A 23,024-nucleotide genomic window follows, 5' to 3' on the forward strand; every position below is an offset into this window, starting at 1 on the left:
GGAGTGTTCTAGGAAGAGGATAAACCAACTATGATTAATAAAGGATGTTATGGACAGTATCAATAAAATCACATAACGTGTCAAAGATCAGTGGTCATTTGGAGGAAGGGGTAAGTTTTAATTGTCAGCAAAAGATGGCCAAAATAACATGAGCAGGAAAAAATAAACTGAGGATAGACTGGCTAGTAAAATAAAAATGAACAGTATAAGCTGCTTGAAATGTCTAAAAAGGGAGAGAGGCATCAGTGAACATTTGGCCCTTAGCAAATGAGCCTGAGGAACTAGTAATGGCAATCCAGGAAATGGTGGAGGAGTTAAACAAATATTTTGCGTTAGTCTCCAGCGTAAATGATAGAATGGCATTCCAAACTTACTAAATAATGAAGAGGTTAGCAGTGTTTGTTTGAGGTGAAGAGGCGAGGCGCAAGAAGATAAATACTACCTTTATCATTAAAGTATTACTGGGGTTAAAGGCTGATAAGACCCATGGACCTAATGGGTTGCAGCCTATGATGAAGGCTGTATCTACAGTAATTGTCAATGCGCTGGTTGTAATCATCCAAGAATCCTTGTCTACTGGAAAGGTCCATGTGGATCAGAGGATTGCCAATGTAATATCCTCATTCAAAAGGGAGGGGAGAGACAAGAGGGGTAACTATAAGCCGCTTAGCTTGACATCTTTTTTCGGGAAAATGTTATCAAGGAGTAATAGCAAAGCATTTTGCAACCTATAATGTGCTCAGGCGAGTAGTTCTTTCAGGAAGTAGCAGGTAGGATAGATTTCTAAAAAGCATTACATAAGGTACCACACATAAGGAAAGTTGATAAGGTAAGAGCACATGGTGCTGGGAGTAGTATATTAGCATGGATAGAGCATTGGTTAACTAATGGAAGACATTTGGGATAAAAGGGGTGTTTTGAGGATGGCCACCTGTAACCAGTGGAATGACATGAGCATCAGTGCTGGAGTTAGTTATTTACGACATATGTTAGTGACATGGATCCACAAACAGAAATTGCTGGAAAAGCTCAGCAGGTCTTACAGCATCTCTGAGGAGAATTCAGAGTTAATGTTTTGGATCCAGTGATCCTTCCTCAGAACAAATTTATGGATAACACAAACATAGATGAGAAGGCAAGTAGTGAGAATGACACAAGGAGTCTACAGAGGGGAGTGGGCAAAATCTTGGCCGATGGAAAATAATAAAAAATGTGAGGTTACACACTTTGGCAGGAAGAAAAGAAGACATAAATGTTGTTTAATTATTATATTGTGGGAAAGATTGCAGAAAGATGCAGCACAGAGGGATTTTGGTGTCTTCATACATGATTCACAAAAGACAGTAGGTAATAGGCAAGGCAAATGAAATGTTGGCCTTTATTCCAAAGGGAATGTACAAATTAGGCCATGGCTGGAATACCATAAAGAGTTCTGGTTCTGTATATAAGAAAAGATATACTAAGGTTCACTTGGTTGATGCTTAGGTATGGAAGATTTTTATTTGAGGAGAGTTGAGTAGATTAGAGTTTAGATTCCCTACAGTGTGGAAATAGGCTCTTCGGCCCAACAAGTCCACACCGACCCTCCAAAGAGTAACCCATCCAGATCCATTTCCCCCTGATTCATGAACCTAACACTATGGGCAATTTAGCATGGCCAGTTCACCTGACCTGCACATCTTTGGATTGTGGGAGGCAACCCATGCAGACACGGGGAGAATGTGCAAACTCCACACAGACAGTTGCCCGAGGTGGGAATCGAACCTGGTGCTGGTGCTGTGAGGCAACAGTGCTAACCACTGAGTCACCGTGTCATCCGAGTAGGTCGAGTTTATACTCGAGTCGAGAGTGGAGTGCTGGAAGAGTAGAGCAGGTTGGGCAGCATCCAAGGGGCAGGAGAATGGATGTTTCGGGCAAAAGCCCTTCATCAGGAATGTACTCAGAGTTTAGGAGAACTAATGGAGACCTTACTGAAGCACTACGATGATTCGGGTTCTTGCCAGTGTAAATGTGAAGAGACTTTCCCCTTTTCGGAGAGTCTGAAACCAGAACGCGTTATCTCAGAATAAGGAGTTATCCATTCAAGTCAGATTAGAGGATTTTCATTTCTCTCTGGATGATGAATCTGTGGAATTCTTTACTGCAGAGGGCCATCATGGTCTGATTGATATCTATATTCAAAGTTGAGATAGACTGATTTTTAAATCAGTAAGGGAATAGAGGGTTACGGAGGAAAAAGGCAGGAATATAGATTATAAGTAGGCTATCGCTGGAAAAAGCGCAGCAGGTCAGGCAGCATCTGAGGAACAGGAGAGTTGATCTTTCGGACAGGACCCTTCATCAGACTGATGAACGGTTCTGTCTGAAACATTGACTTTCCTGCTGCTCAGATGCTGCCTGACCTGCTTTGCTTTTTCCAGGGCCTCACTCTACCCACTCTGACTCTCCAGCATCCGCAGTCCTCACTATCTCATAAGTTGATTAGATTCCCAACAGTATGGAAAACGGGCCATTCGGCCCAACAAGTCCACACCAACCCTCCGAAGAGTAATCCACCCAGATCCAAACCCCCACATTTACCCCTGACTAATGTACCCAACACAACTGGCAATTTAGCATGGCCAATTTACCTAACCTGCACATTTTTGGATTGTGGGAGGAAACCGGAGCACCCGGCAGAAACCCACGCAGACACGGGAGAATGTGCAAACTCTCCACAGACAGTCACTGAGGCTGGAATTGAACCCAGGTCCCTGGCACTGAGAGGCAGCGGTGCTAACTACTCAGACACCGTGCTGCCCCCACATTGGTTTGTCAGCAACTTTAAACTGTTCAATATAATGGAAACAAAGGTTTATGTGCAAATATTAATGTACAATGAATTGGTGAGGATATTCAGCAAACTGTATATTTAACAATAACATTAAAATCATATTCTCCTCTCCCTTTTCAACCTCCCTTCTAAAAATTTATAAAGTGTGAATATTTTTAGCTATGTTTGTGGATCTTTAAAATTATTAACTCCTTTACAAGCTTGCAACTATAAGTTTCAGGTAAGAGCCTTGTAGTTTTAGAAAGAATGCTAAATCAAAGTAGAGTGTTATTCAATGGCTGATGGTTCTCCTTTTTGACTTCACACGCTGAAAACTATACAAATATGAGAAGTTTGAATGTTGAAGAAGCGAAGAATTAGTAAAAAAAAAAATCAGATGATTTAACTCGCGGTTTGCTTTGTAAATGCTAGAAGAAGCCCCAGTTTCATCTATCTATGCCCTTTTTTAAACCCTATTTTATTAAGTTTTGTAACGAGTTGCTAAAGAATGTTGATGGCTTCAATTCTCAGTCATTTATTGTAATGGGAGATTATTCTCCCTCATAAATTCAAAAATCATTTACTCATTGTCTGATATGTTCCAAACACAATTCTCTACTCACCTAATACTGTGTTTAAACTGAATGCATGTTCTGTTTGGGATAAACAGTAAACATTTTATTTCCCTCATTTGCTAAGTTCTCATCCTTTCCATTTTGTAACTCATGCCCACTTGTTTGAAAGGCTACAGTAAATAGTTTTAATAGCTTTTGTTTTCATCCTTAGAGTTGAAAGATGAACGGAAAATTCTGGAACGTGACCTGCAGCAGGCACCATCAATACAAAGTCTATTACAGGTTCACAAACCGCCTGGGTGCAGGTCCTCAAAAAGATCCTGCAGGTAACATCTATTCAAAGCAGTTTCTTCCTCCTCAGATCATAGGTGAGCAGGGAGGCTCTGGTATTTTACACCTAAAGTACTTTGCTTGTTTGAGGGCTCTGTTCAGCAGATTATTAAATTAATTTAAGGATCCCTAAACTAACAAATATATCATTCTACTCTTATCTACTCATTAAACTCACCTAATACAAACAAATTATTAAACTCTTCCACATTCACAAACCAATATTTACATGTCCTAGTTCAAAATTCAAATTAAAAAATAAACTGCAATTAAAATTATGCACTTAGATTGTAATTACCCATCCTAATTGCCCTGGATAAGGTGAAGGTAAATTGTTTTCTTGAACTGCGGCAGCTGTTGAATTTTCAGGACACACTGTGCTGTTAGAGAGAGGGGTCCAGGAAATTGGGCCCATTGGCAATGAAGAACATGAAATAGTTCCACGTCATGGTGGCGTGTGACTTGAGGTGAAATGAAAGTGGTTGTGTTCCCATGCATCTGCTGCCATGCTCTTTTAAATGATAGAGGTTACAGGTTTTTGAAATGATGTTGGAGGAGCTTTGGTGAGGTACTGCTGTGCATTTTGTAAATGATACATACTACTGCCACTTGCCCTCAGTTGTGAAGGGACTTAATGTTGAAAGTGTGGGTGGGGTGGTAATTGGGCTGTTTTGTCTAGGCTTCTTGTTTTTAAGCATGTTATTGGCTTGGTGGTTAGCATAGTGTCGTGGATATTGTCTACACAGGTGGCCAGAAACTTTTGGATTTGTGCAAAAGATAATTAGCGAAGATAGATTGCAATGAGTATAGGCCAAACATGTGATGGGTACATGATAAATGAATATGGACCAAAAGTGGTAAAGTGTGAGGTCATGCACCTGGGTAGAAAGAATAGAGACTATTTTCTAAATGGGGAGAAAATTCAGAAGTCTGAAGTGCAAGAGACTTGAATTCTAGTCCAGGATTTTCTCAAGGTAAACTTGCAAGTTGAGTCAGTAGATAGGAAGGCAAGTGCAATGATTGCATTTATTTCGAGAGGACTTGAATATGAAAGCAGGGATGTACTTTTGAGGATCTATAATGTTCTGATCAGGCCACACTTAGAGTATTGTGCACAGTTTTGGGCCACATTTCTTAGGGAGGATGTGCTAGCCCTGGAGCGTGTTCAGAGGAGGTTCACGAGAATGGTCCCAGGAATGAACAGCTTAACAAATGAGGAAAGTTTGAGAACTCTGGGTCTATACTCGATGAAGGGGGATCTAATTGAAACTTACAGAATATTCATTGGCCTGGACAGAGTGGCTGTTGGGAAGATGTTTCCATTGGTAGGATAGACAAGGACCTGAGGGCATAGCGTTAGACTAAAGGGAAGACCTTTTAGAACAGAGATAAGGTGAAACCTCTTCGCCAGCAAGTGGTGAATATATGGAAGTCACTGCCACAGAAGGCTATGGGGGCCAGGTCATTGAGTATATTTTAAGACTGCGATAGATAGGTTCTTGATTGTAAAGGGGTTACAGGGAGAAAGTGTAAGAATGGAGTTGAGAAAGTAATCAGCCATGATTGTATGGCGGAGCAGATTCGATGGGCTGAATGGCCTAATTTCTGCTGCTATGTCTTATGGTGAAACAAAAAGTGCTGGAGATCAGTGGGACAGATAGCATCCATGGAGAGAAAGCAAGCTAACGATTTGAGTCTGGATGACTCTTCTTCAGAGCTGAAGTGAAGTGTGGAGGGGACAGCATTTATGCAACAGTGAGGGAAGTGGCGTAGGGAAGGTGGGGTGCTGGGGGAGAACAGAAGTGGATACTTCAGATTTAGTGGTCAGAATTGTACATCTGAGTTTATGGATGGTGCTAAGTTAGGAACAGGATGTTCTGTAGATAAAATCAAGAAGTTGCAAAGGGACATAGGAGACTGATCCAGTAGGTAAAAAGTGTAACAGCTGGAATTCAATGTAGGCATGTGAGGACTTTCACTTTAGATCTAATATCGAAAAATCGGTAATTGCTTCTGAGAAATCTGGATCAGTAGAGGAATAAAACAAAAAAATTGTTTCTTCACCCAATTATTGAAACACTCATGCATGAAACCAAATGTAATCAAAATACGATTGCAGTGTTGATTTTAATCATAAAGATTGAAATTCAAAGGTGAAATTATATTCAGTTGCACGTGGCCTTAGTAAGACTCCATCTGGAGCAATGTGTTAGGAACTTCGGGGGGGGAGGGCTAATGGGCCTTAAGGAGAGAAATTGAGAGCAGGATGCATGAATTTGATTTTCATTGTCCTAACCTAATTGAGATGTTACAAACAATGAAAGATTTAATAGGGTGAATGTAAGTAAACAATTTCCTTTTGTAACCAAAGGAATCGTAACAAAACATTATTATTATCTTGAGAGTAGACCTCTGCCATTTTGGAGTGAAATCAGGAAATATTTATTCACACAGAAAGGGTAGCAAAAACCTATTCTTGTAAATAGATGCTGGAACAACTGACATTTTCAAACTTAAGGTTGATAGATTTTTGTAAGGATAAGATATCAAGATATGGAAAGTGAAGTTAAGTTGCAAGTCAGCTGTAATCTGCTAGAATGCTGAAACAGGTTGATTGCTGTCTTCCTATAATCGCAAGGATAGACTCCCCAAACTCCTCTACCTCGGTCTGCTTTATTGCCAAACTTTAATGGCAAAAGTCTAGTGAATACCGTGATTTTTCAGAACATGCACAAAAATGAAACGATTTTATGAGTTCAATTGGCAATTTGACTTGGTCAATCAAATTGTACCACAAGGAAAAAATATCATTCACACAATATTTTAGAGTTGCTCTGCTATTAAAAATGCAGTAAACAGGATTGAATCTGCTCCTGAATTGTGGGAATAGGGTAAATGGTAATGACAATGACAACTTGCTTTTTCGTATTGCCTTTAAAATAAAGGCCTAGACTTAGCTTTTGCTGTTAATTGGAAAGAAGAGGGGATATTGGAAATGGGGAGGGAGGGGGAGTGGGGTGGAGAGGAGAACTATGTGCTGTTAGCTGAAGGGCAGTCTCAAGAAAACTTCTAAAGCCTGTTATAAATGTGATGACAGGATTCTAAAGTTTGTGACAAAGTGTCACAAAAGTTTGAAAATGTGATAAATCACTCAAAAAAGCAAGTATCTGTCCTTGCACTGAAAACACTCCTTGGGCGCATTTCAGCTTGTGCTTTACCATTGACTTGCTTTGTGGAAATCTTTGCCGCTTGTCTCAACACTAGGCTCAACTGCAGGAAAAAGCAGCAGCTTACATTGCGACCTGCTGACAATGTCATTGAGCAGCAGCAAATTAATAGAAGGTCCCAAGGCACTTTTTCAGTGCTAGAAAACAATTGACATTTAGTCCCATTGAGTGAAGTTACAGCAAGTGGCCAGATGCTGTAGAAAGTTGTGTATTTGTCAGAGATTACCATGTACAAGACAGGAGTGTGATGGAATACTTTCCACTCATTTGGCTGAATGCAACTCCAACAATTCTCAGTAAGACCAGCATCATCCAGGACAAAGCAGCACAGTTGATTGTGAAGGTTGTTTAGGGAGCACTTGCTGATAGTGCTGGACAGGTTTGTCCCACTGAGGCAAGGAGGGGTTGGTAGATTGAAAGAATGGTGCATGACAAGGGATGTGGAATATCTCAGCAAGAGGAAGAAGGAAGCTTACTTAAGGTTGAGGAGGCAAAGATCACACCGGCTCTGGAGGGTTACAAGGTAGCCAGGAAAGAACTGAAGAATGGACTTAGAGTTAGAAGGGGAATGAGAGAATTTTTTAGCAGTTCGGATGAAGAAAAACTCAAAGGCATTTTACACTCAGGTGAGAAACAAGAAGGTGGCCAAAGTGAGGATAGGGTCGGTCAGGGATAATGGAGGGAACTTATGCCTGGAGTCGGAGAAGGAGGAGAGGTTCTTATTGAATACTTTGCTTCAGTATTCATGACTGAGAGGGACCTTGACATTTTGTGAGGACAGCATGAAACATACTGAGATGCTCAAACAGGTTGATGTTAAGTGCTGAAAATTTTGAGAAACCTAGGGATAGATAAGTCCCCTGGTCGAGACAGGATATGCCGAAGGGTACTACAGGGAGTGAGGGGAAAAATTAGTGCGCATATGGCGATGACCTTTGCGCCCTCACTGTCCACTGGAGTAGTGCCAGATGATTGGAGGGTGGCAATTGTCATTCCCTTGTTCAAGAAAGAGAATAGGGATAATCCTGGGAACTACTGACCAATTGTCTTACATTTGTGGTGGGCAAATTATTGGACAGGATTTATGATTACTTGGAAAACTATATAGGTTGATTAGAGAGAGTCAGTATGGCTTTGTGAGAGACAGTCTTGCCTCAAGCCTTATTGAATTCTTTGAGGATGTGACAAAACATATTGATGAAGGTAGAGCAGTAGATGTGATGTACATAGATTTTTAGCAAGATATTTAATCAGCTTCCCCATTGTAGGTTCATTCAGAAAGTAAGGAGGCATGGGATACAGAGAAATCTGGCTGTCTGGATACAGAATTGGCTGGCCCATAGAAGACAGAGGGTGGTCGTAGATGGAAAGTATTCAGCCTGGAGCTTGGTGACCAGTGCTGTTCCACAGGGATCGGTTCTGGGACTTCTGCTCTTCGTGATTTTTATAAATGACTTGGATGAAGAAGTGGAAGGGTGGGTTAGTAAGTTTGCCAATGACACGAAGGTTGATGGAGTGGTGGATGGTGTGTAGAGCTCTTATAGGTTGGAACGGGACATTGACAGGATACAGAGCTGGGCTGGCAAGTGGCAGATGGAGTTCAACCTGGAAAAGCGTGAAGTGATTCATTTTGATAGGTCGAATTTGAATACAGAATACAGAGTTTAAGGCTGGATTATGGAGGAACACTGGGATCTTGAGATTCATGTCCATAGACCCCTCAAAGTTGCCATCCAAGTTGATAGTTGTTAAGAAGACATATGGTGTGTTGGCTTTCATTAGCATGTGGGATTTTGTTTGAGCCGCAAGGTTATGTTGCAGCTCTGTAAAGCCCTGGTTGAACTACATTTGGAATATTGTGTTCAGTTCCGATCACCTCATTATAGGAAGGATGTGGAAGTTTTTGAAATGGTGCAGTGGAGATTTACCAGAATGATGTGGATTGGAGGGCATGTCTTATGAAGAAAGCTTGAGGGAGCTAGGGCTTTTCTCATTGGAGCAAAGAAGGATAAAAGGTGACTTGATGAAGGTGTACAAGATGATGCATAGATGGAGTGGATAAGCTAGAGACTTTTCCCCAGAGTGGAAATGGTTATCATGAGGGGGCATAATTTTAAGGTGATTGGAGAAAGCTTTTAGGGGAGATGCCAGAGATCGGTTCTTTACACAGAGTGGTGGATGCTTGGAATGCACTGCCAGCAGTGGTAGTACAGTCAGATACATTAGGGACATTTAAGCAATTCTTGGATAGGTGCATGGAAGACAGTACAACTGAAGTGTATGTAGGTTAGTTTAATTTTAGAGTATGATCAAAGGTCAGCACAACATCGAATGCCGAAGGGCCTGTACTGTGCTGTACTATTCAATGTTCTAATTCATCAAGCACCTACACATTCATTCTCTCCAGCAGTATTGCACAGTGGCAGTGTGTACCATTTACAAGGTGCACTGCAGCAACTTGACAAGGTTCTTTCAACAACATCTTTAAGTCCACAATTTTTATCACCTTGAAAAGGGCTATAGATGGAGTACATCACTATCTGCAAGGTCCATTCTAAACCACACATACCATCCTGACTCAGAGCCACAATATTGTTGCGTCATTTTCACTGTGCTGGTACGCCCTTCGTCATAACACCAAGTGTACTTAAATCACATGGACTACAGTGGTTAAAGAAAGCTGACTGCCACCTTCTCAAACACAATAAGGGACAGACAATAGCATCTTTTGCCTGTACCCCCCACAATGACGAAGCTTTTGTGGCAGGGGCTATCAAATTGGGACCACTTCAATATTCTGAGGAAATATTAGAGCAGGTACCAATACTCCAATTCCCTTGGTGCCACATTGTGGCCTTGCCAGGACCTCCGAGATCTCCTTCACATTAAGATTTAGACATACGTATCAGCTGTCTCTTCTACTTTCCTCTCTTCCACTATCCCATCAGGACAAGCTGCCTCTAAGGTTGCCTCCTGTCCTAATATCGAACTTGTATCTTACCCTAGCTTCTCTTCAAACTTCTCTCATGTATTTCTGAATTAATCATGTCCATGTAACCCACTCCTTGTTCCTTTACTTTTCCTGATCCCTGTGTGAGCTGATATTATTAGTAGTTGTTGCTCCTCGGGTGCTGTCTCACATTTAGTTTTGCTAATGTCACCCAGCTCCCCAAAAATACCTCTTGCTCCAACTGTCCTGTAAACCTCAAATTCGGTTCCAATGCTGTTTTCCTTTCCAAACTCCTTGAACACACCTTCCAATTCCATGCTCATATTTCCCAAAGTTCTATGTTTGACATTTACAAACTGCCCCTCAGTGACATCCTTTGAAAACGCAGCATTTTTTTTTCATGTACACACTATCAGCAGCCAGCTCTGTCACACCACTTCTTATACTCATCCAGTGTTGCTAAATCATCATGTAGCTTGTCTGACAGATGGATCAGCAGAAATGACTTCCAATTAAATATTGCAAAGACACAAGCAATTGTGTTCGACTTTGTCCATAAACACTTTCACTACCTCCTGACTCCTGGCAACTGTCTGAGCCTGAACCTATTCATAACCTTAGTCTCTTACCTGATCCCGAAAAGAGATTTGGATCATGTATCAGCACCATTGTTAAGACCACCCATTTTCATCTTTGGAGCATCAACATTTTCCACATCAGACTCAATCTATATGCTGCTTAAAACCCTCATGCTTTTGTTACCACTGGACTTTATTATTCCAGTGCACTGATGGATAGCTCCCACGTTGTACCATCCATAAAACTGTCGCTATCTAATCTTTGCTGCCTGTGCCTGTGATTCCCATCTGTTTGCTTACCACCTCTGTGTTAACTCATCCACACTGAACTGGCCAAGCAACATCTCGATATTTAAATTCCTTCTTAGTTTTCAAATCCTTTCATAATCTCACGCTTCCTTATCACTAATCTCCCCACAGACCCATAACCCTCTTCTTTTCACTGAGAGGTGGTGTTTATATGATTCACAGTGTTGCTGAGTAGGTAATTGAGTGAGGAGGATTGTTTGATAGCACCTTCTGTTATGTTGTTGATGGTTACAAGTAAACTGATGATGCAGTTAATTGACTGGATTAGGTTTGTCCTGTTTGTGAATAGAACACATCCAGTTCATTTGCCATATTGTTAGGTCGACACCAGTGTTTGTAGCTGTACTGGAACAGTTTGACAGGGGCATGGGTAGTTTTAATCTTCGGTACTGCTGCTGAAATGTTATCAGTGTCTGTAGGTTTTTTTGTATCTATTGCCTTCAGCCTTTCTTGATGTAAGGTAAGGTGAATGGAATTCATTGGCATCTAGGATGGTGGGAATCTCAGGAGATTATGGTGTGACTGGCTGTTTGGAGGTACATGAGAATAACTCTCCAGAATGATTATCCTTTCATTTTGTTTCCTTTCACAGGAGGGATAAGGCTGACCTCTGCTTTCTGTCTCAGCATGATGGTATAACTGAGATCAGTAACTTAGTAAGTGAGCAGTTGCAGCTGTGAAACTGAGTTATTAGCCTGCAGAGCTTTTGTGGAACTTTGGTGCACTGTACCAGAATATTGTCCTGAACATAGCTACTACTACTACTCTCCTATGTCTTGCACTACTTGCATGAAAGAAAGACTGCCTCGAGTGTTATTATAGCAGAGTTTAATGTACCATCACATTCCACATAAAGCATTTTTTTTTTGTTTGATGTAGAAACATATCGAGGTGGAGCAACACAGCAGCCAATACATCAGAAGAAACTCAATACTCCATATTGGCAGCTGACTTGTCAGAAGCTGATCTAGAACAGAAAATAAAAAAACACAGTATTTTGACTAAAGGTGAATCCAGTTCCAATGGAACTGGGAACTTAAAAACCCTTGCAGCATCCTCACACAGGACATCTTGTAGGGCAGTGGACTTATCATTGCCTAGTTACCACGATGAGCGAGCTTCAGCAAGCTGTCCTACATCAGAAAATACATGTGCTCCTCATCCTCTGTCTAACATGAAAGGCCAGAATAAAGTTCAACTACATCTAATGGGTGATGTGTCAGGACCATTTGATAAGCGAGAAATTGAGTCTACACATGATAGAACTTGCATTGAAGGATCGCTACTTTTACAAGCTGGTGTTCAGAAGTCATTGGCGTATTCAGAATCTCCTAATAACTTCGCTGTTTGGCAGCAGTCAGTTTCTTCCTCCATCCGAACAGATAGTCATTACACCACAGAAAGTAAGAGGACTTCATCATCAAATTTGAGAAACTCTGTTGAGGTATTATCTTCAATACCTAAACAGGATGGTCGTGTTCTTATTCCATCGCCACCTTCGGGTGAAAAGCCCACTGGTGCTCAACCCAGGAACATGCACAGAGTGAGAAGAGCCCGAGTAGACAGCTTGGCTGGCAGTGCCTGAACAGTGAATCCAGTCTGAATGTTCCAGTGAGCTGGCCTCCGTTTTGAAGTTTGGATTAATTTGGGTTGACCTAAATCGATTAAAGAATAAATGCTAAAGTTCCCACTGTTTTGATAGTTTACTTCCACTGTGCTACCTCATTTTTACTTTAACATGTGTGCTAAATAAAATAAAAATAAACTAGATCCCAAAGATGTTTGCTTTCTTTGCATTAACTAAATCATTTTAATGGTGAGAGCTTTTTTAGGAAGCAGATGTACATTTGATACTATCCAAAATGCCCTTAAAGCATTTTTTTGCTAAGTGTGGATTAACATTGAAGTTATTGTAAATAAAATTGGGAGAGATTTAAAATTGGCTATCAATTGACTAGTGCCCACTTTATTTATCGCCCGGATCAAGATGATTCCTTTGGGTTGTAGCTATATACATAGCGCCGCGCCCCCTGTACCCGCGGGGGTTACGTTCCAGGTCCTACTGTAGAAGCCTGAAGCCGCAGATAGGAGTGAACCTATTCATTTAAATGGGAAATGTCCTTTCCTGGCAGCCTCCTGCCTGGTGCTGGAGCGTTCCCTATAATATACTCAGGCTGTGATAAACCACGGAAAACCATTCTGCGGTTGTAAGGGTCACCCTGTTTACAGTGTGGACTCTCAGCAATAGATGGCACTGTAGAGCAGATTAATTTTTTTCAGCTCATACAATCAGGCAATTGGAAAAAGTGGGAGGTAAAAAAGTGAGGAAATTCTAACTGAAAATACTTTTCCATTTATGTAAAATTTAGCTCCTATGAGCCTCTGTGTGGGTCATTTCCTTTTGAAGTCCTCTGTGCTTCTTATTTTCTCTAGCTCTGCAAAAATGTAAAAGTAAGGTGGCCATTTATTTCCATTTTGTGTCCACTGCTACACACTGACGAGTACAGGAATAATAAGATAAGACCAGTGAATGCATGTCTGGAGGGAAGGCTTTAGATTCTTGCTGCATGGCCATCTGTTCAGGGGCAGGAGGGACCTGTACAAAGTGGAAGTGTGCATTTTAATACAGCTGGGATCAATGTCTTTCTGTGAAATCTAAATGGTTAGCGTTCCCTTTCTCTTTATTAATTTATCCCCCCATCTTGACTCTTCTATTTTGATTACTTATGGAAGAGTACCTCCTCAACACCAATTCATGCTTCCCTTCAAATTATTTTTAAAGCCTAAATTCTGATTTCTGGACAAAATTCCATTCAGCCAGTTTTGGGTTCTCTCCATCTACCCCGATGCTATTTTTATTTTGCAGTCTGCTTCTCATTCTGTAAGCTTGCTCCTGACTCCCAAATTCAGCATTTCTCATCTGATCTGTAACATCCTCACTCTTTCCAACAAGCATTTTCTGGACTACTATTAATGTTTCTCAGTTAGTCACTGTTCAGTCCTCATGCTCACTGTTTGCACTATTGACAGCTGAGTTCTCCGTTTGGATTTCTATTGTATCTATGTGACTGAGCACTATTAACTAAAATAAAATCCTCCTGTCACATGTATCTGGACCTTGGCACTCATTCTGGAGCAATCTCTAACTAATCCAATGTAATGTTTTCTTTAAGCATGACTTCCAGTATTTGCCCAATTGTGCGTCTCCACTGAGAGCCTTTTGTGATTCTTCCCAATCCTTTTCACATTTGTAGGTGTGTAACCCCTAACCGAGGACAAAGACTCAGGAGGCAAACAGGATTCAGGCACGTGACAGATTTTATTCCTATTCAAGCAATCACCAGTTCATGCAAGATTTCTTGAATCTTGCCTTGACACAAGAACCTAGTTAGAGTCATAGAGATGTAGGGCATGGAAAAAAAAACCCTTTGGTCCATCTCATCCATGTCAACCAGATACCCTAAACTAATCTAGTCCCATTTGCCAGCCCTTGGCCTATATTCCTCTTAAGCCCTTCCTATTCATATATCCATCCAGGTGCCTATTCTATGTTGTAACTGTGCTAGCCTCCATCACTTCCTCGGGCAGCTCTTTCCAAACATGCACCACTCTCTGCCTGAAAAGGTTGCCCCTTAGGTCCCTTTTTAATTTTTCCCCTCTGACCCCACACCTATGCCCTCTAGTTCTGGACTCCCTCATCCCAGGGAAAAGACTTTGTCTATTTATCCTATCCGTGCCCCTCATGATTTTATAAACCTCTATAAGGTCACCACTTAGCCTCTGATGCTCCAGGGAAAACAGCCCTAGCCTATTCAACTTCTCCCTATAGCTCAAATCCTCCAACCCTGGCAGAAAATATTTTCTTGTAAATATTTTCTGAACTCTTTCAAGTTTCACAACATCCTTCTGATAGGAGGGAGACCAGAATTGCACACAATATTCCAAAAGTGGCTTAACTAATGTCCTGTACAGTTGCAACATGACCTCCCAACTCCAATACGCAATGCTTTGACCAATAAAGGAAAGCATACCAAATTCTGCCTTCACTATCCTATCTACCTGCGACCCTACTTTCAAGGAACTATGAACTTGCGCTCCAAGGTCTGTTTGTTCTGCAACACTGCCTAGGATCTTACCATTAGGTGTATAAGTCCTGCTGTGATTTGCCTTTGCAAAATTCCACACCTCACATTTATCTGAATTAGACTGCTTCTGCCACTCTTCAGCCCATCTGATCAAGATCCTATTGTACTCTGAGGTAACCTTCTTCGCTGCCCACTACACCTCCAATTTTGGTGTCATCTGCAAATTTACTAACTATACCTCCTATGTTCACATCCAAATCATTTATCTAAATAATGAAAAGCAGTGGACCCAGCACTGATCCTTATGGCACTCCAGTGGTCACAGGCCTCCAGTCTGAAAGGCAACCCTCCATCACCACCCTCTGTCTTCTACCTTTAAGCCAGTTCTGTATCCAAATGGCTAGTTCTTCATGTATTCCATGAAATCTAGCCTTGCTAATCAGTCTCCCATGGGAACCTTGTCGAACGCCTTACTGAAGTCCATATAGATCACATCTACTGCTCTGCCTTCATCAATCCTCTTTGTTACTTCTTCAAAAATTCAATCAAGTTTGAGAGACATGATTTCCCATGTACAAAGCCATGTTGATTATCCCTAATCCTTGCCTTTCCAAATACATGTAAATTCTGTCCATTAGGATTCCCTCCAATAATCTGATGTCAGGCTCACTGGTCTATAGTTCTCTGGCTTTTCCTTACCACTTAAAAGTGGCACCAATTTAGCCAATTTCTAGTCTTCTGGCACCTTACCTGTGATTATCAATGATTCAAATATCTCAAAGGGGTCCAGCAATCACTTCCTTAGATTCCCACAGCATTGTAGGGTACACCTGATCAGGACCTGGGGATTCATCTACGTTTATGCATTTTACGACATCTAGCACCACCACCTCTGTAATATGGACATTTTTTCAAGGTTCTCATTCTCTTAATGTTCAGCTCCGATCGGAAGAGAGATCAATGATGCAGTGACTGTTTACAGTGAGATACCATATTTTATACATTGTGTTACAGTAATCACATACAATCTGGTTATTGTGCCCTTCCCCTTAATCTATACATCCAATCCTGTAAATCATCTAATCAATGATTGACATTGCAGAACGTTTCAGAGAACACCTCTGGGACACCTGGACCAACTAACCCAACCACCCAGTGGCTCAACACTTCAACTCCCCCTCCCACTCCACCAAGGACATGCAAGTCCTTGGACTCCTCCATCGCCAGACCATAGCAACACGACGGCTGGAGGAAGAGCGCCTCATCTTCTGCCTAGGAACCCTCCAACCACAAGGGATGAACTCAGATTTCTCCAATTTCCTCATTTCCCCTCCCCCCAGTCCCAACCCTCGAACTCAGCACCACCTTCCTAACCTGCAATCTTCTTCCTGACCTCTCTGCCCCCCACTCCGGCCTATCACCCTCACCTTAACCTCCTTCCACCTATCGCATTTCCATCGCCCCTCCCCCAAGTCCCTCCTCCCTACCTTTTATCTTAGCCTGCTTGGCACACTTTCCTCATTCCTGAAGAAGGGCTCATGCCCGCAATGTCGATTCTCCTGCTCTATGGATGCTCCCTGACCTGCTGCGCTTTTCCAGCAACACATTTTCAGCTCTGATCTCCAGCATCTGCAGTCCTCACTTTCTCCATTGTAATCTCCAAGCCTTGGGATCCTTCTATGCATCCTATTAATTCACATTCCAAGTTTATTAGTTATACTTTGTCCCAGACTTGATTATCTCTAAGGTCTGCTTGAATTCTGGTGACCATTGTATTCCTTTGCTATCTCTATTAAATTCTGTTACTCCTCCTGTATTTTCCCAACTGTCGTAATTAAAGAGAAAATATAAAATAATACAAAATAGGGGTAGGTTCTTTACCCAGAGAGTGGTGGGGGCATGGAATGCGCTGCCTGTGGGAGTGGCAGAGTCAGAATCATTGGTGACCTTTAAGCAGCAATTGGATAGGTACACGGATAGGTGCTTAAGCTAGGACAAATGTTCGGCACAACAGCGTGGGCCAAAGGGCCTGTTCTGTGTTGTATTGTTCTATGTTCTAATCCCTTCTAAAAAGTACTATTGTTTCACTTAAATGCTGGAGCAGGCTTTTCATTCTGCTTTAATCAGTTTGTCCACCATTTTGTGTCTTTCAAATGTGCCCCTTACAGTACTCACTAACCCTATTACTGCCGCATACTTATTCCTCTGTCGCCCTACTGTTTTCTTCCCTTATGTCCTTGTTTCTTTGTTTGTCTTCACCTTTCTCCTATTAGATTTCCTTTTGCTTATTCCTCCACCTCTTCGCCTTTGCTGCCCTCCCTTTCCTATTTCTCTTCTGCCTTTACATCCATATTTCTCCAAGTGTTATTCTCCTCTGCCTTAGGTTAGCATGGACGAGTTGGACTGAAGAGTCTGTTTCCGTGCTGTACAACTCTATGACTCTATTGCCTTGTATTTGTATTTGTCTTTTCCTTCCCTCCCCCACTTGATAGAATTAGACTCTGATCTAATGTTTTGCTTCACTTGAATACTATACTGGAGCTTGTTATAATACTGGAGTGCCATTCTTTGTAATTTTAATAAAACCACTCCAGCTTTTTGGAGAAAGTGAGGATTGTAGATGCTGGAGAGTCAGAGTCAAAAAGGTGGTACTGGAAAAGCACAGCAGGTTAGGCAGCATCCGAGGAGCAAGAGTGTTTTTGTTTTGGGCATAAGCCCTTAATCAGCAATGTCGGGGGGGGAAGGGGGGATGAGAGATAAATAGGGGTGTGGGGGTAGGGTTGGTGGGGGAGGGGGAGAAAGTAGGTGGGAAGACAATAGGTGGATGCAGGTAGGGGGCAATTACCAAAATCCATAAGCCTGACTGACCCAGTCGACCTCTTGTCTCCACTCGCTTCTGCCCTCCTGAACTCATATTTCGACTCTGTCCTGTCCCTCTTGGTCCAGGAACTCCCCACATACGCTCGGGACAACACCCATGCCCCCCTCCTCCTCCATGACTTTCGATTCCTCGGATCCCAACACCTCATCTTCACCATGGACATCCAGCCCCTATATACCTCCACCCCCCAATGGCGAAGGTCTACAAGCTCTCTATTTCTTCCTCTCCCGCCAACCTCACCAGTCCCCCTCCACTGATATGCTCATTTGATTGGCAGAACTGGTCCTCACCCTCAACAACTCCTCCTTCAAATCCTCCCACTTCCAGCAGACCAGAGGGGTCGCCATGGGCACCCGCACGGGCCTCAGCTATGCCTGCCTCTTTGTCAGGTGCATACAGCAGTCCATCTTCCATAGTTACACCGGCACCATCCGCTACATTGATAACTATATTGGCACCACCTCATGCTTCCATGGGAAGATTGAACAATTTATCAACTTCAATACCTTCCACCCTGACCTGAAGTTCACATTGACCATCTCGGACACCTCCCTCCCCTGGAGCAATTCCACTCCAGGATATCCCAGATGTCATCCTATTTCAGGGACTGTAGTTTTCCTCCAATGTAGTCAACAATGCCATCAACTTGCCACACCTCCGTCCTCAAACTCCACCCCTCCAACCACAAGGAGAGAACGGCTCCAGTACTCACCTTCCACCCCTCTAATCTCTGGATACAGTGCACTATCCTCTGCCACTTCCACCACCTACAGTCAGACCCCACCACCAGACATATATTTCCCTCCCCACCCCTATCTGCATTCCGCAGAGACCATTCCCTCCGCGACTCCCTCGTTAGGTCCACGTCCCCCTCCAACCCATCCTCCACTCCTGGCACCTTCCCTTGCCATGACAGGAGGTATAAAACCTGTGCCCACACCTCTCCCCTCACCTCCGTCCAAGGCCCCAAAGGATCTTTTCACATCCGGCAGAGATTTTCTTGCACATCCACCCACTTCATCTACTGTGCCCGTTATTCTCGATGTGGCTTCCTCTATATTAGGGAGACAGGATGCCAACTTGCAGAGCATTTCAGGGACTATTTCTGGGATACGTGCACTAAACAATCCTACCTCCCTGTGGCTGACCAGTTCAACTCCCCTCTTCCACTCCCCGAAGGGCCTGCAAGTCCTGGGCTGCTTCCACCTCCAAATCAAATCCATCCACCAACTGGAGGAAGAACACCTCCTCTTCCACCTCAGGACCCTTCAACCACATGGCATCAACATCGACCTCACTAGTTTCCAAATGTCCTCTTCCCCCCCCCACACCCCATCCCCACTTCATCCCAGATCCAACCCTCCAACCCGTCGCCATCGTCTTGATCTGTCCTACCTATCCATCATTCCCATCTATCCACTCCATCCTCCCCACCGACCTATCACAATTCCGCCCCCCCACCTGCATCCACCTAATGCCTTCCTAGCTACCATCTGCCCCAGCCCCACCTCCACCCACTCCCCATTTATCTCTCAACCCCCTTTCCCCCCGCCATCATTCCTGATGGAGTGCTTATGCCTAAAATTTTGACTCCCCTGCTGCGTGGATGCTGCCTGACCTGCTGGGCTTTTTGATACTTAAAAAAATTTGTATCGAACAAAATGTTAAAAAGATTACTGAGTGACATTTGGCTGAATTGCAGCAGCCTTTTGCTTCGTAATGACTGATAAGTCAGCAAACTCTGAAGATCAGATCTGAAGGGAGGGAAGATTGAAAGTTGATCAGGATTGTTTAATCTTTTCTGAGCAGTAAAATACTTAATTAAATATTTTCAGCATGTAAAGATACTTACATCTGCTGTATGGTGCGTTATCAAATGTTAGTTTTGGAAATTGGGATGTATTTTCAAAGTTCCTGGGAGGTGGTAATACTTTGAGAATTTTACTTCTGATCCATCTGCTGCCAGTTTCCAACTGCTTCTGGAATTAAGGACACAGTAAGCACAAAGCCTTCCCTGTTGCTTGAATTCATGTGGAATGAATCAAATTGGCTATCTGGTTCATGGCCATGATGCTGGGGACCTCTGGAAGAGGCTGAGGGAGACTATTCATTCAATAGTTTTGGATAAAATGGTTGCAAATCCTCCACCCTTGTCTGTTATATTCATTTGTTGAGTTCCACTATCCTTTAGGGTAAGGATATTTATGCAGACTGCTCCTCCTCATTGTCCACTGCCACTCTCTCAACTCTGTGGCAGGACTGGAGTTCTTTGGTTTTTTTGGTTGTGGGATTACTTAGCTCTGTTCACTCTTGGTTGTCTAATCTTTTGGCATGAGGGGGCCACATTTTGATTTTTCTTTTATTCAGGCAAACCAGTAAGTACATTTCAGAAAGATGAGGTTTATTCAAACAGTATACATGAATTTTTGGGAAATTCAGACAATGAGGAAGGTGCTGTGTTGTGTAGCATTCCTCAGTTGTACATATGTCATTTGGCTATGTTTGTGCAAATCACCTGACATTTGCAGCAAGCAGTGCAACAAAGTCTCAGGGAAGTTGTCTGCAATGAAATCCTTGGAGGCACCTATCAGTCAGAGGGACTCAGCACAGTTAGTTAAGTGCAACCTCCCATACTGGCCCCAGACTTTAGGCACAGCCAAGAATCTGGTCAATGTGGCAGTGCAGGGAGCAGAGTCACGGTCAGTCTTTGTCTCCACAAGAACCAGTCCATGTGTGTGGGGAATGCCATCAATGTCAGGGACATGATTGCCTGCCAGTTAAGGCTCTGGGTAGGTGAGGGTTAGTGCTGGCAGGTCAGGTCACTTGAGGGATGTGTTATGGTCATCCTGTTACCTCTGTTATGGAAATTAAGGAGGAAGTGGGTGAAAGCAAGCAGTTCTAATTATATGCATGTGACTTGGATGGTGACCTGGGGAAGTGTGAAGCCTGTGGAGTTAATAGAATGGGAACCTAGAAAGAGGAAGCTATGATGGAAGGCTGCCTATCCTCCTTGCTGTAGAGATGGCACCAAGCTCGATAGCAGTCTGTGACCACAGTGACATGGGATGGTGGTGTGGCCTCTTTTGCTGGTCCTACAGGAAAAGCACTCCTCTCCCCCACCCCATTCACAAGGACCGAGAAGTTCTTTCTGCAAAAAGCCCAGCTCGCAGATGGCAACCTTTCTGCAGGCACCCTGCAGGCTTTGAAAGATTGTGGGCCGGTTAAGGATGCTGGTCCAATGGAGGACCCTCACTGAGCTGTGAGCTCCTCCAGAACAGGTCATGGTAAAATGGGTCAAAGATAGAGTGCGTTTCTTGCCCTGAGAACTCAAACAGCGATTAATGTGGTAAGTTTCAGATACAGTGAGGAGACACACTCTGCCTCCTTGTGAGAATCACTCAACCAAACTCAACGTGACTTGCACTGAGCCAAAAAATGGTAAGATTCATCCTCTTGTGAACAGATTGATTTATTTGTATCTCCCTGCTGAGGAGAATAAAAATGTGTGCAGCAATTAAATGCATTTACCTATCTTTTTATTTACATGAGTCTGCATTGTACTGCCTCAAGACTTTCAGGTTAGCTGATGTGATTGTTCGTTATTTACCTCATTGGTCTGTGTTACAACTTTAAAAATCACACAACACCAGGTTATAGTCCAACAGGTTGCCATGAAGTGGAGGTGCCGATGTTGGATGAAGGAGCAGCACTCCGAAAGCTTGTAATTCGAAATAAACCTGTTGGACTATAATTTGGTGTGTGATTTTTAACTCCATATTGCAACTGAACATGTAAAACACAAAAAGGCCACAAGGTGGCAACATGGTACTGAACATCAATTAAAAAGCAGTCAGTCAGTTGATGAAACAAAAACTGAAATTGCTGGCAAAACTCATGGCAGCATTTGTGGTAAGAAAGCACTTCAAGTCTCGTTACTCTTCATCAGAAATAATGATGTTGCTTGAATCAATATTTCATTTTATATTCAAAAAGTGATCTAGAGACAGTTGAAGCCTGCAACGTTAAAGAGACAGTAAAGTATAAAATGATAGTTCAACCTCAGGTGACATATTTAGTCCAGTTCTGGGCATCATAATTTTGGAAGGCACGAGCATGGTGAAAAAAAAAAGGGAATAATTCAAGGAATGAGGAGCCTCATCTACATGGATAGATTGGAGAAGATCAAGAGGACAGTTGATAAATGGGTTCAAAGTCATGAAAGGCCTGACCTGTTGGTGGAAGGATTGAGAGCCAGATTTAAGGTGATTGACAAAACCTCCTTTATGTACCGGGTAGTTAGGATATGGAGAATGTTCGTGGCCCTGGGGTAGTATACCTGCCCTATGTCTGACATTCCTGGTTTGAGTCCAATGTAGGACCTTCTGGTCATGGAAGGCACATTTGTAATGGAGTTAAACAGGCTGATTATCAGATTGTGAATCATTCCCATTTTTAGCCTATAGAACACAATTGCAAATCACTATTCTGTGGACCAATCCAATTAAAGTCCGTGACCCTGAATAAGAATTGCAGAATTATTATGGCACAAGAAGGAAGGCATTTGGCCCATCATTCCTTTCCTGGCTCTCCCAATGAGAATCACCCCCTGAAACAAAATCAGAGAAAAGACGGACAATTATAATCTAGATTGCACTGCCTGCCAGTTTATGGTGGAGAAGGATTCAATATAGGCTTCAAAAGGAATTATTTACATGAGACTGCATTGTACTGCCTCAAGGCTTTCAATTTAGCTGATGTGATTGTTTGTTATTTACCTCAACAGTAGGAATGTCTGTATTCCAAAAGGAATTTGGTTAATTAACTTAAAAAAAAAACTGTTGCTACTTGCAAATAACTGGCACCAAACAAATGGCTGAATGGCCACCTGCAATACTGTAACTGTTGTATCATTTTGTAGGGGTGATTAAGGGACAGAAAGCAAAGAACAGTGATGAGTTGTCATTTTACTGACTGGAGTGTTGTTAACAGTGGATCAATATTAGGACTATTGTTCTTTGGCAATAGACAAGAGACAATAGGTGCAGGAGTAGGCCATCTGCCCTTTGAGCCTGCACCACCATTCAGTATGATCATGGCTGATCATCCTTAATCAGTATCCTGTTCCTGCCTTATCTCCATAACCCTTGATTCCACTATCCTTGAGAGCTCTATCCAAACTCTTTCTTAAATGGATTCAGAGACTGGGCCTCCACTGCCCTCTAGGGCAGAGCATTCCACACAGCCACCACTCTCTGGGTGAAGAAGTTTCTCTTCATC

At 42.6% G+C, this 23,024-nt stretch overlaps 1 protein-coding gene across 7 annotated transcripts in view; it reads left to right on the forward strand.

Moving 5' to 3' along the window:
• Positions 1-12,551, forward strand: part of ccdc24 (coiled-coil domain containing 24) — a 108,548-nt gene extending 95,997 nt beyond the window's left edge. For all 7 annotated transcript variants that reach the window (XM_043699072.2, XM_087990555.1, XM_043699073.2 and 4 more), the window contains 2 exons: positions 3,599-3,713; positions 11,661-12,551. In XM_043699072.2, coding sequence (XP_043555007.2) covers positions 3,599-3,713; positions 11,661-12,366 — 821 coding nt within the window. In that variant the 3' untranslated portion in view covers positions 12,367-12,551. The remainder of the gene's footprint in view (positions 1-3,598; positions 3,714-11,660) is intronic.
• Positions 12,552-23,024: the final 10,473 nt, after the last annotated feature.

The sequence above is a fragment of the Chiloscyllium plagiosum genome, unplaced genomic scaffold (genome assembly GCF_037043375.1).
Source record: "Chiloscyllium plagiosum isolate Xiang-an unplaced genomic scaffold, Cpla_swu_hap1 HiC_scaffold_9, whole genome shotgun sequence".
Classification (NCBI taxonomy): Eukaryota; Metazoa; Chordata; class Chondrichthyes; order Orectolobiformes; family Hemiscylliidae; genus Chiloscyllium; species Chiloscyllium plagiosum.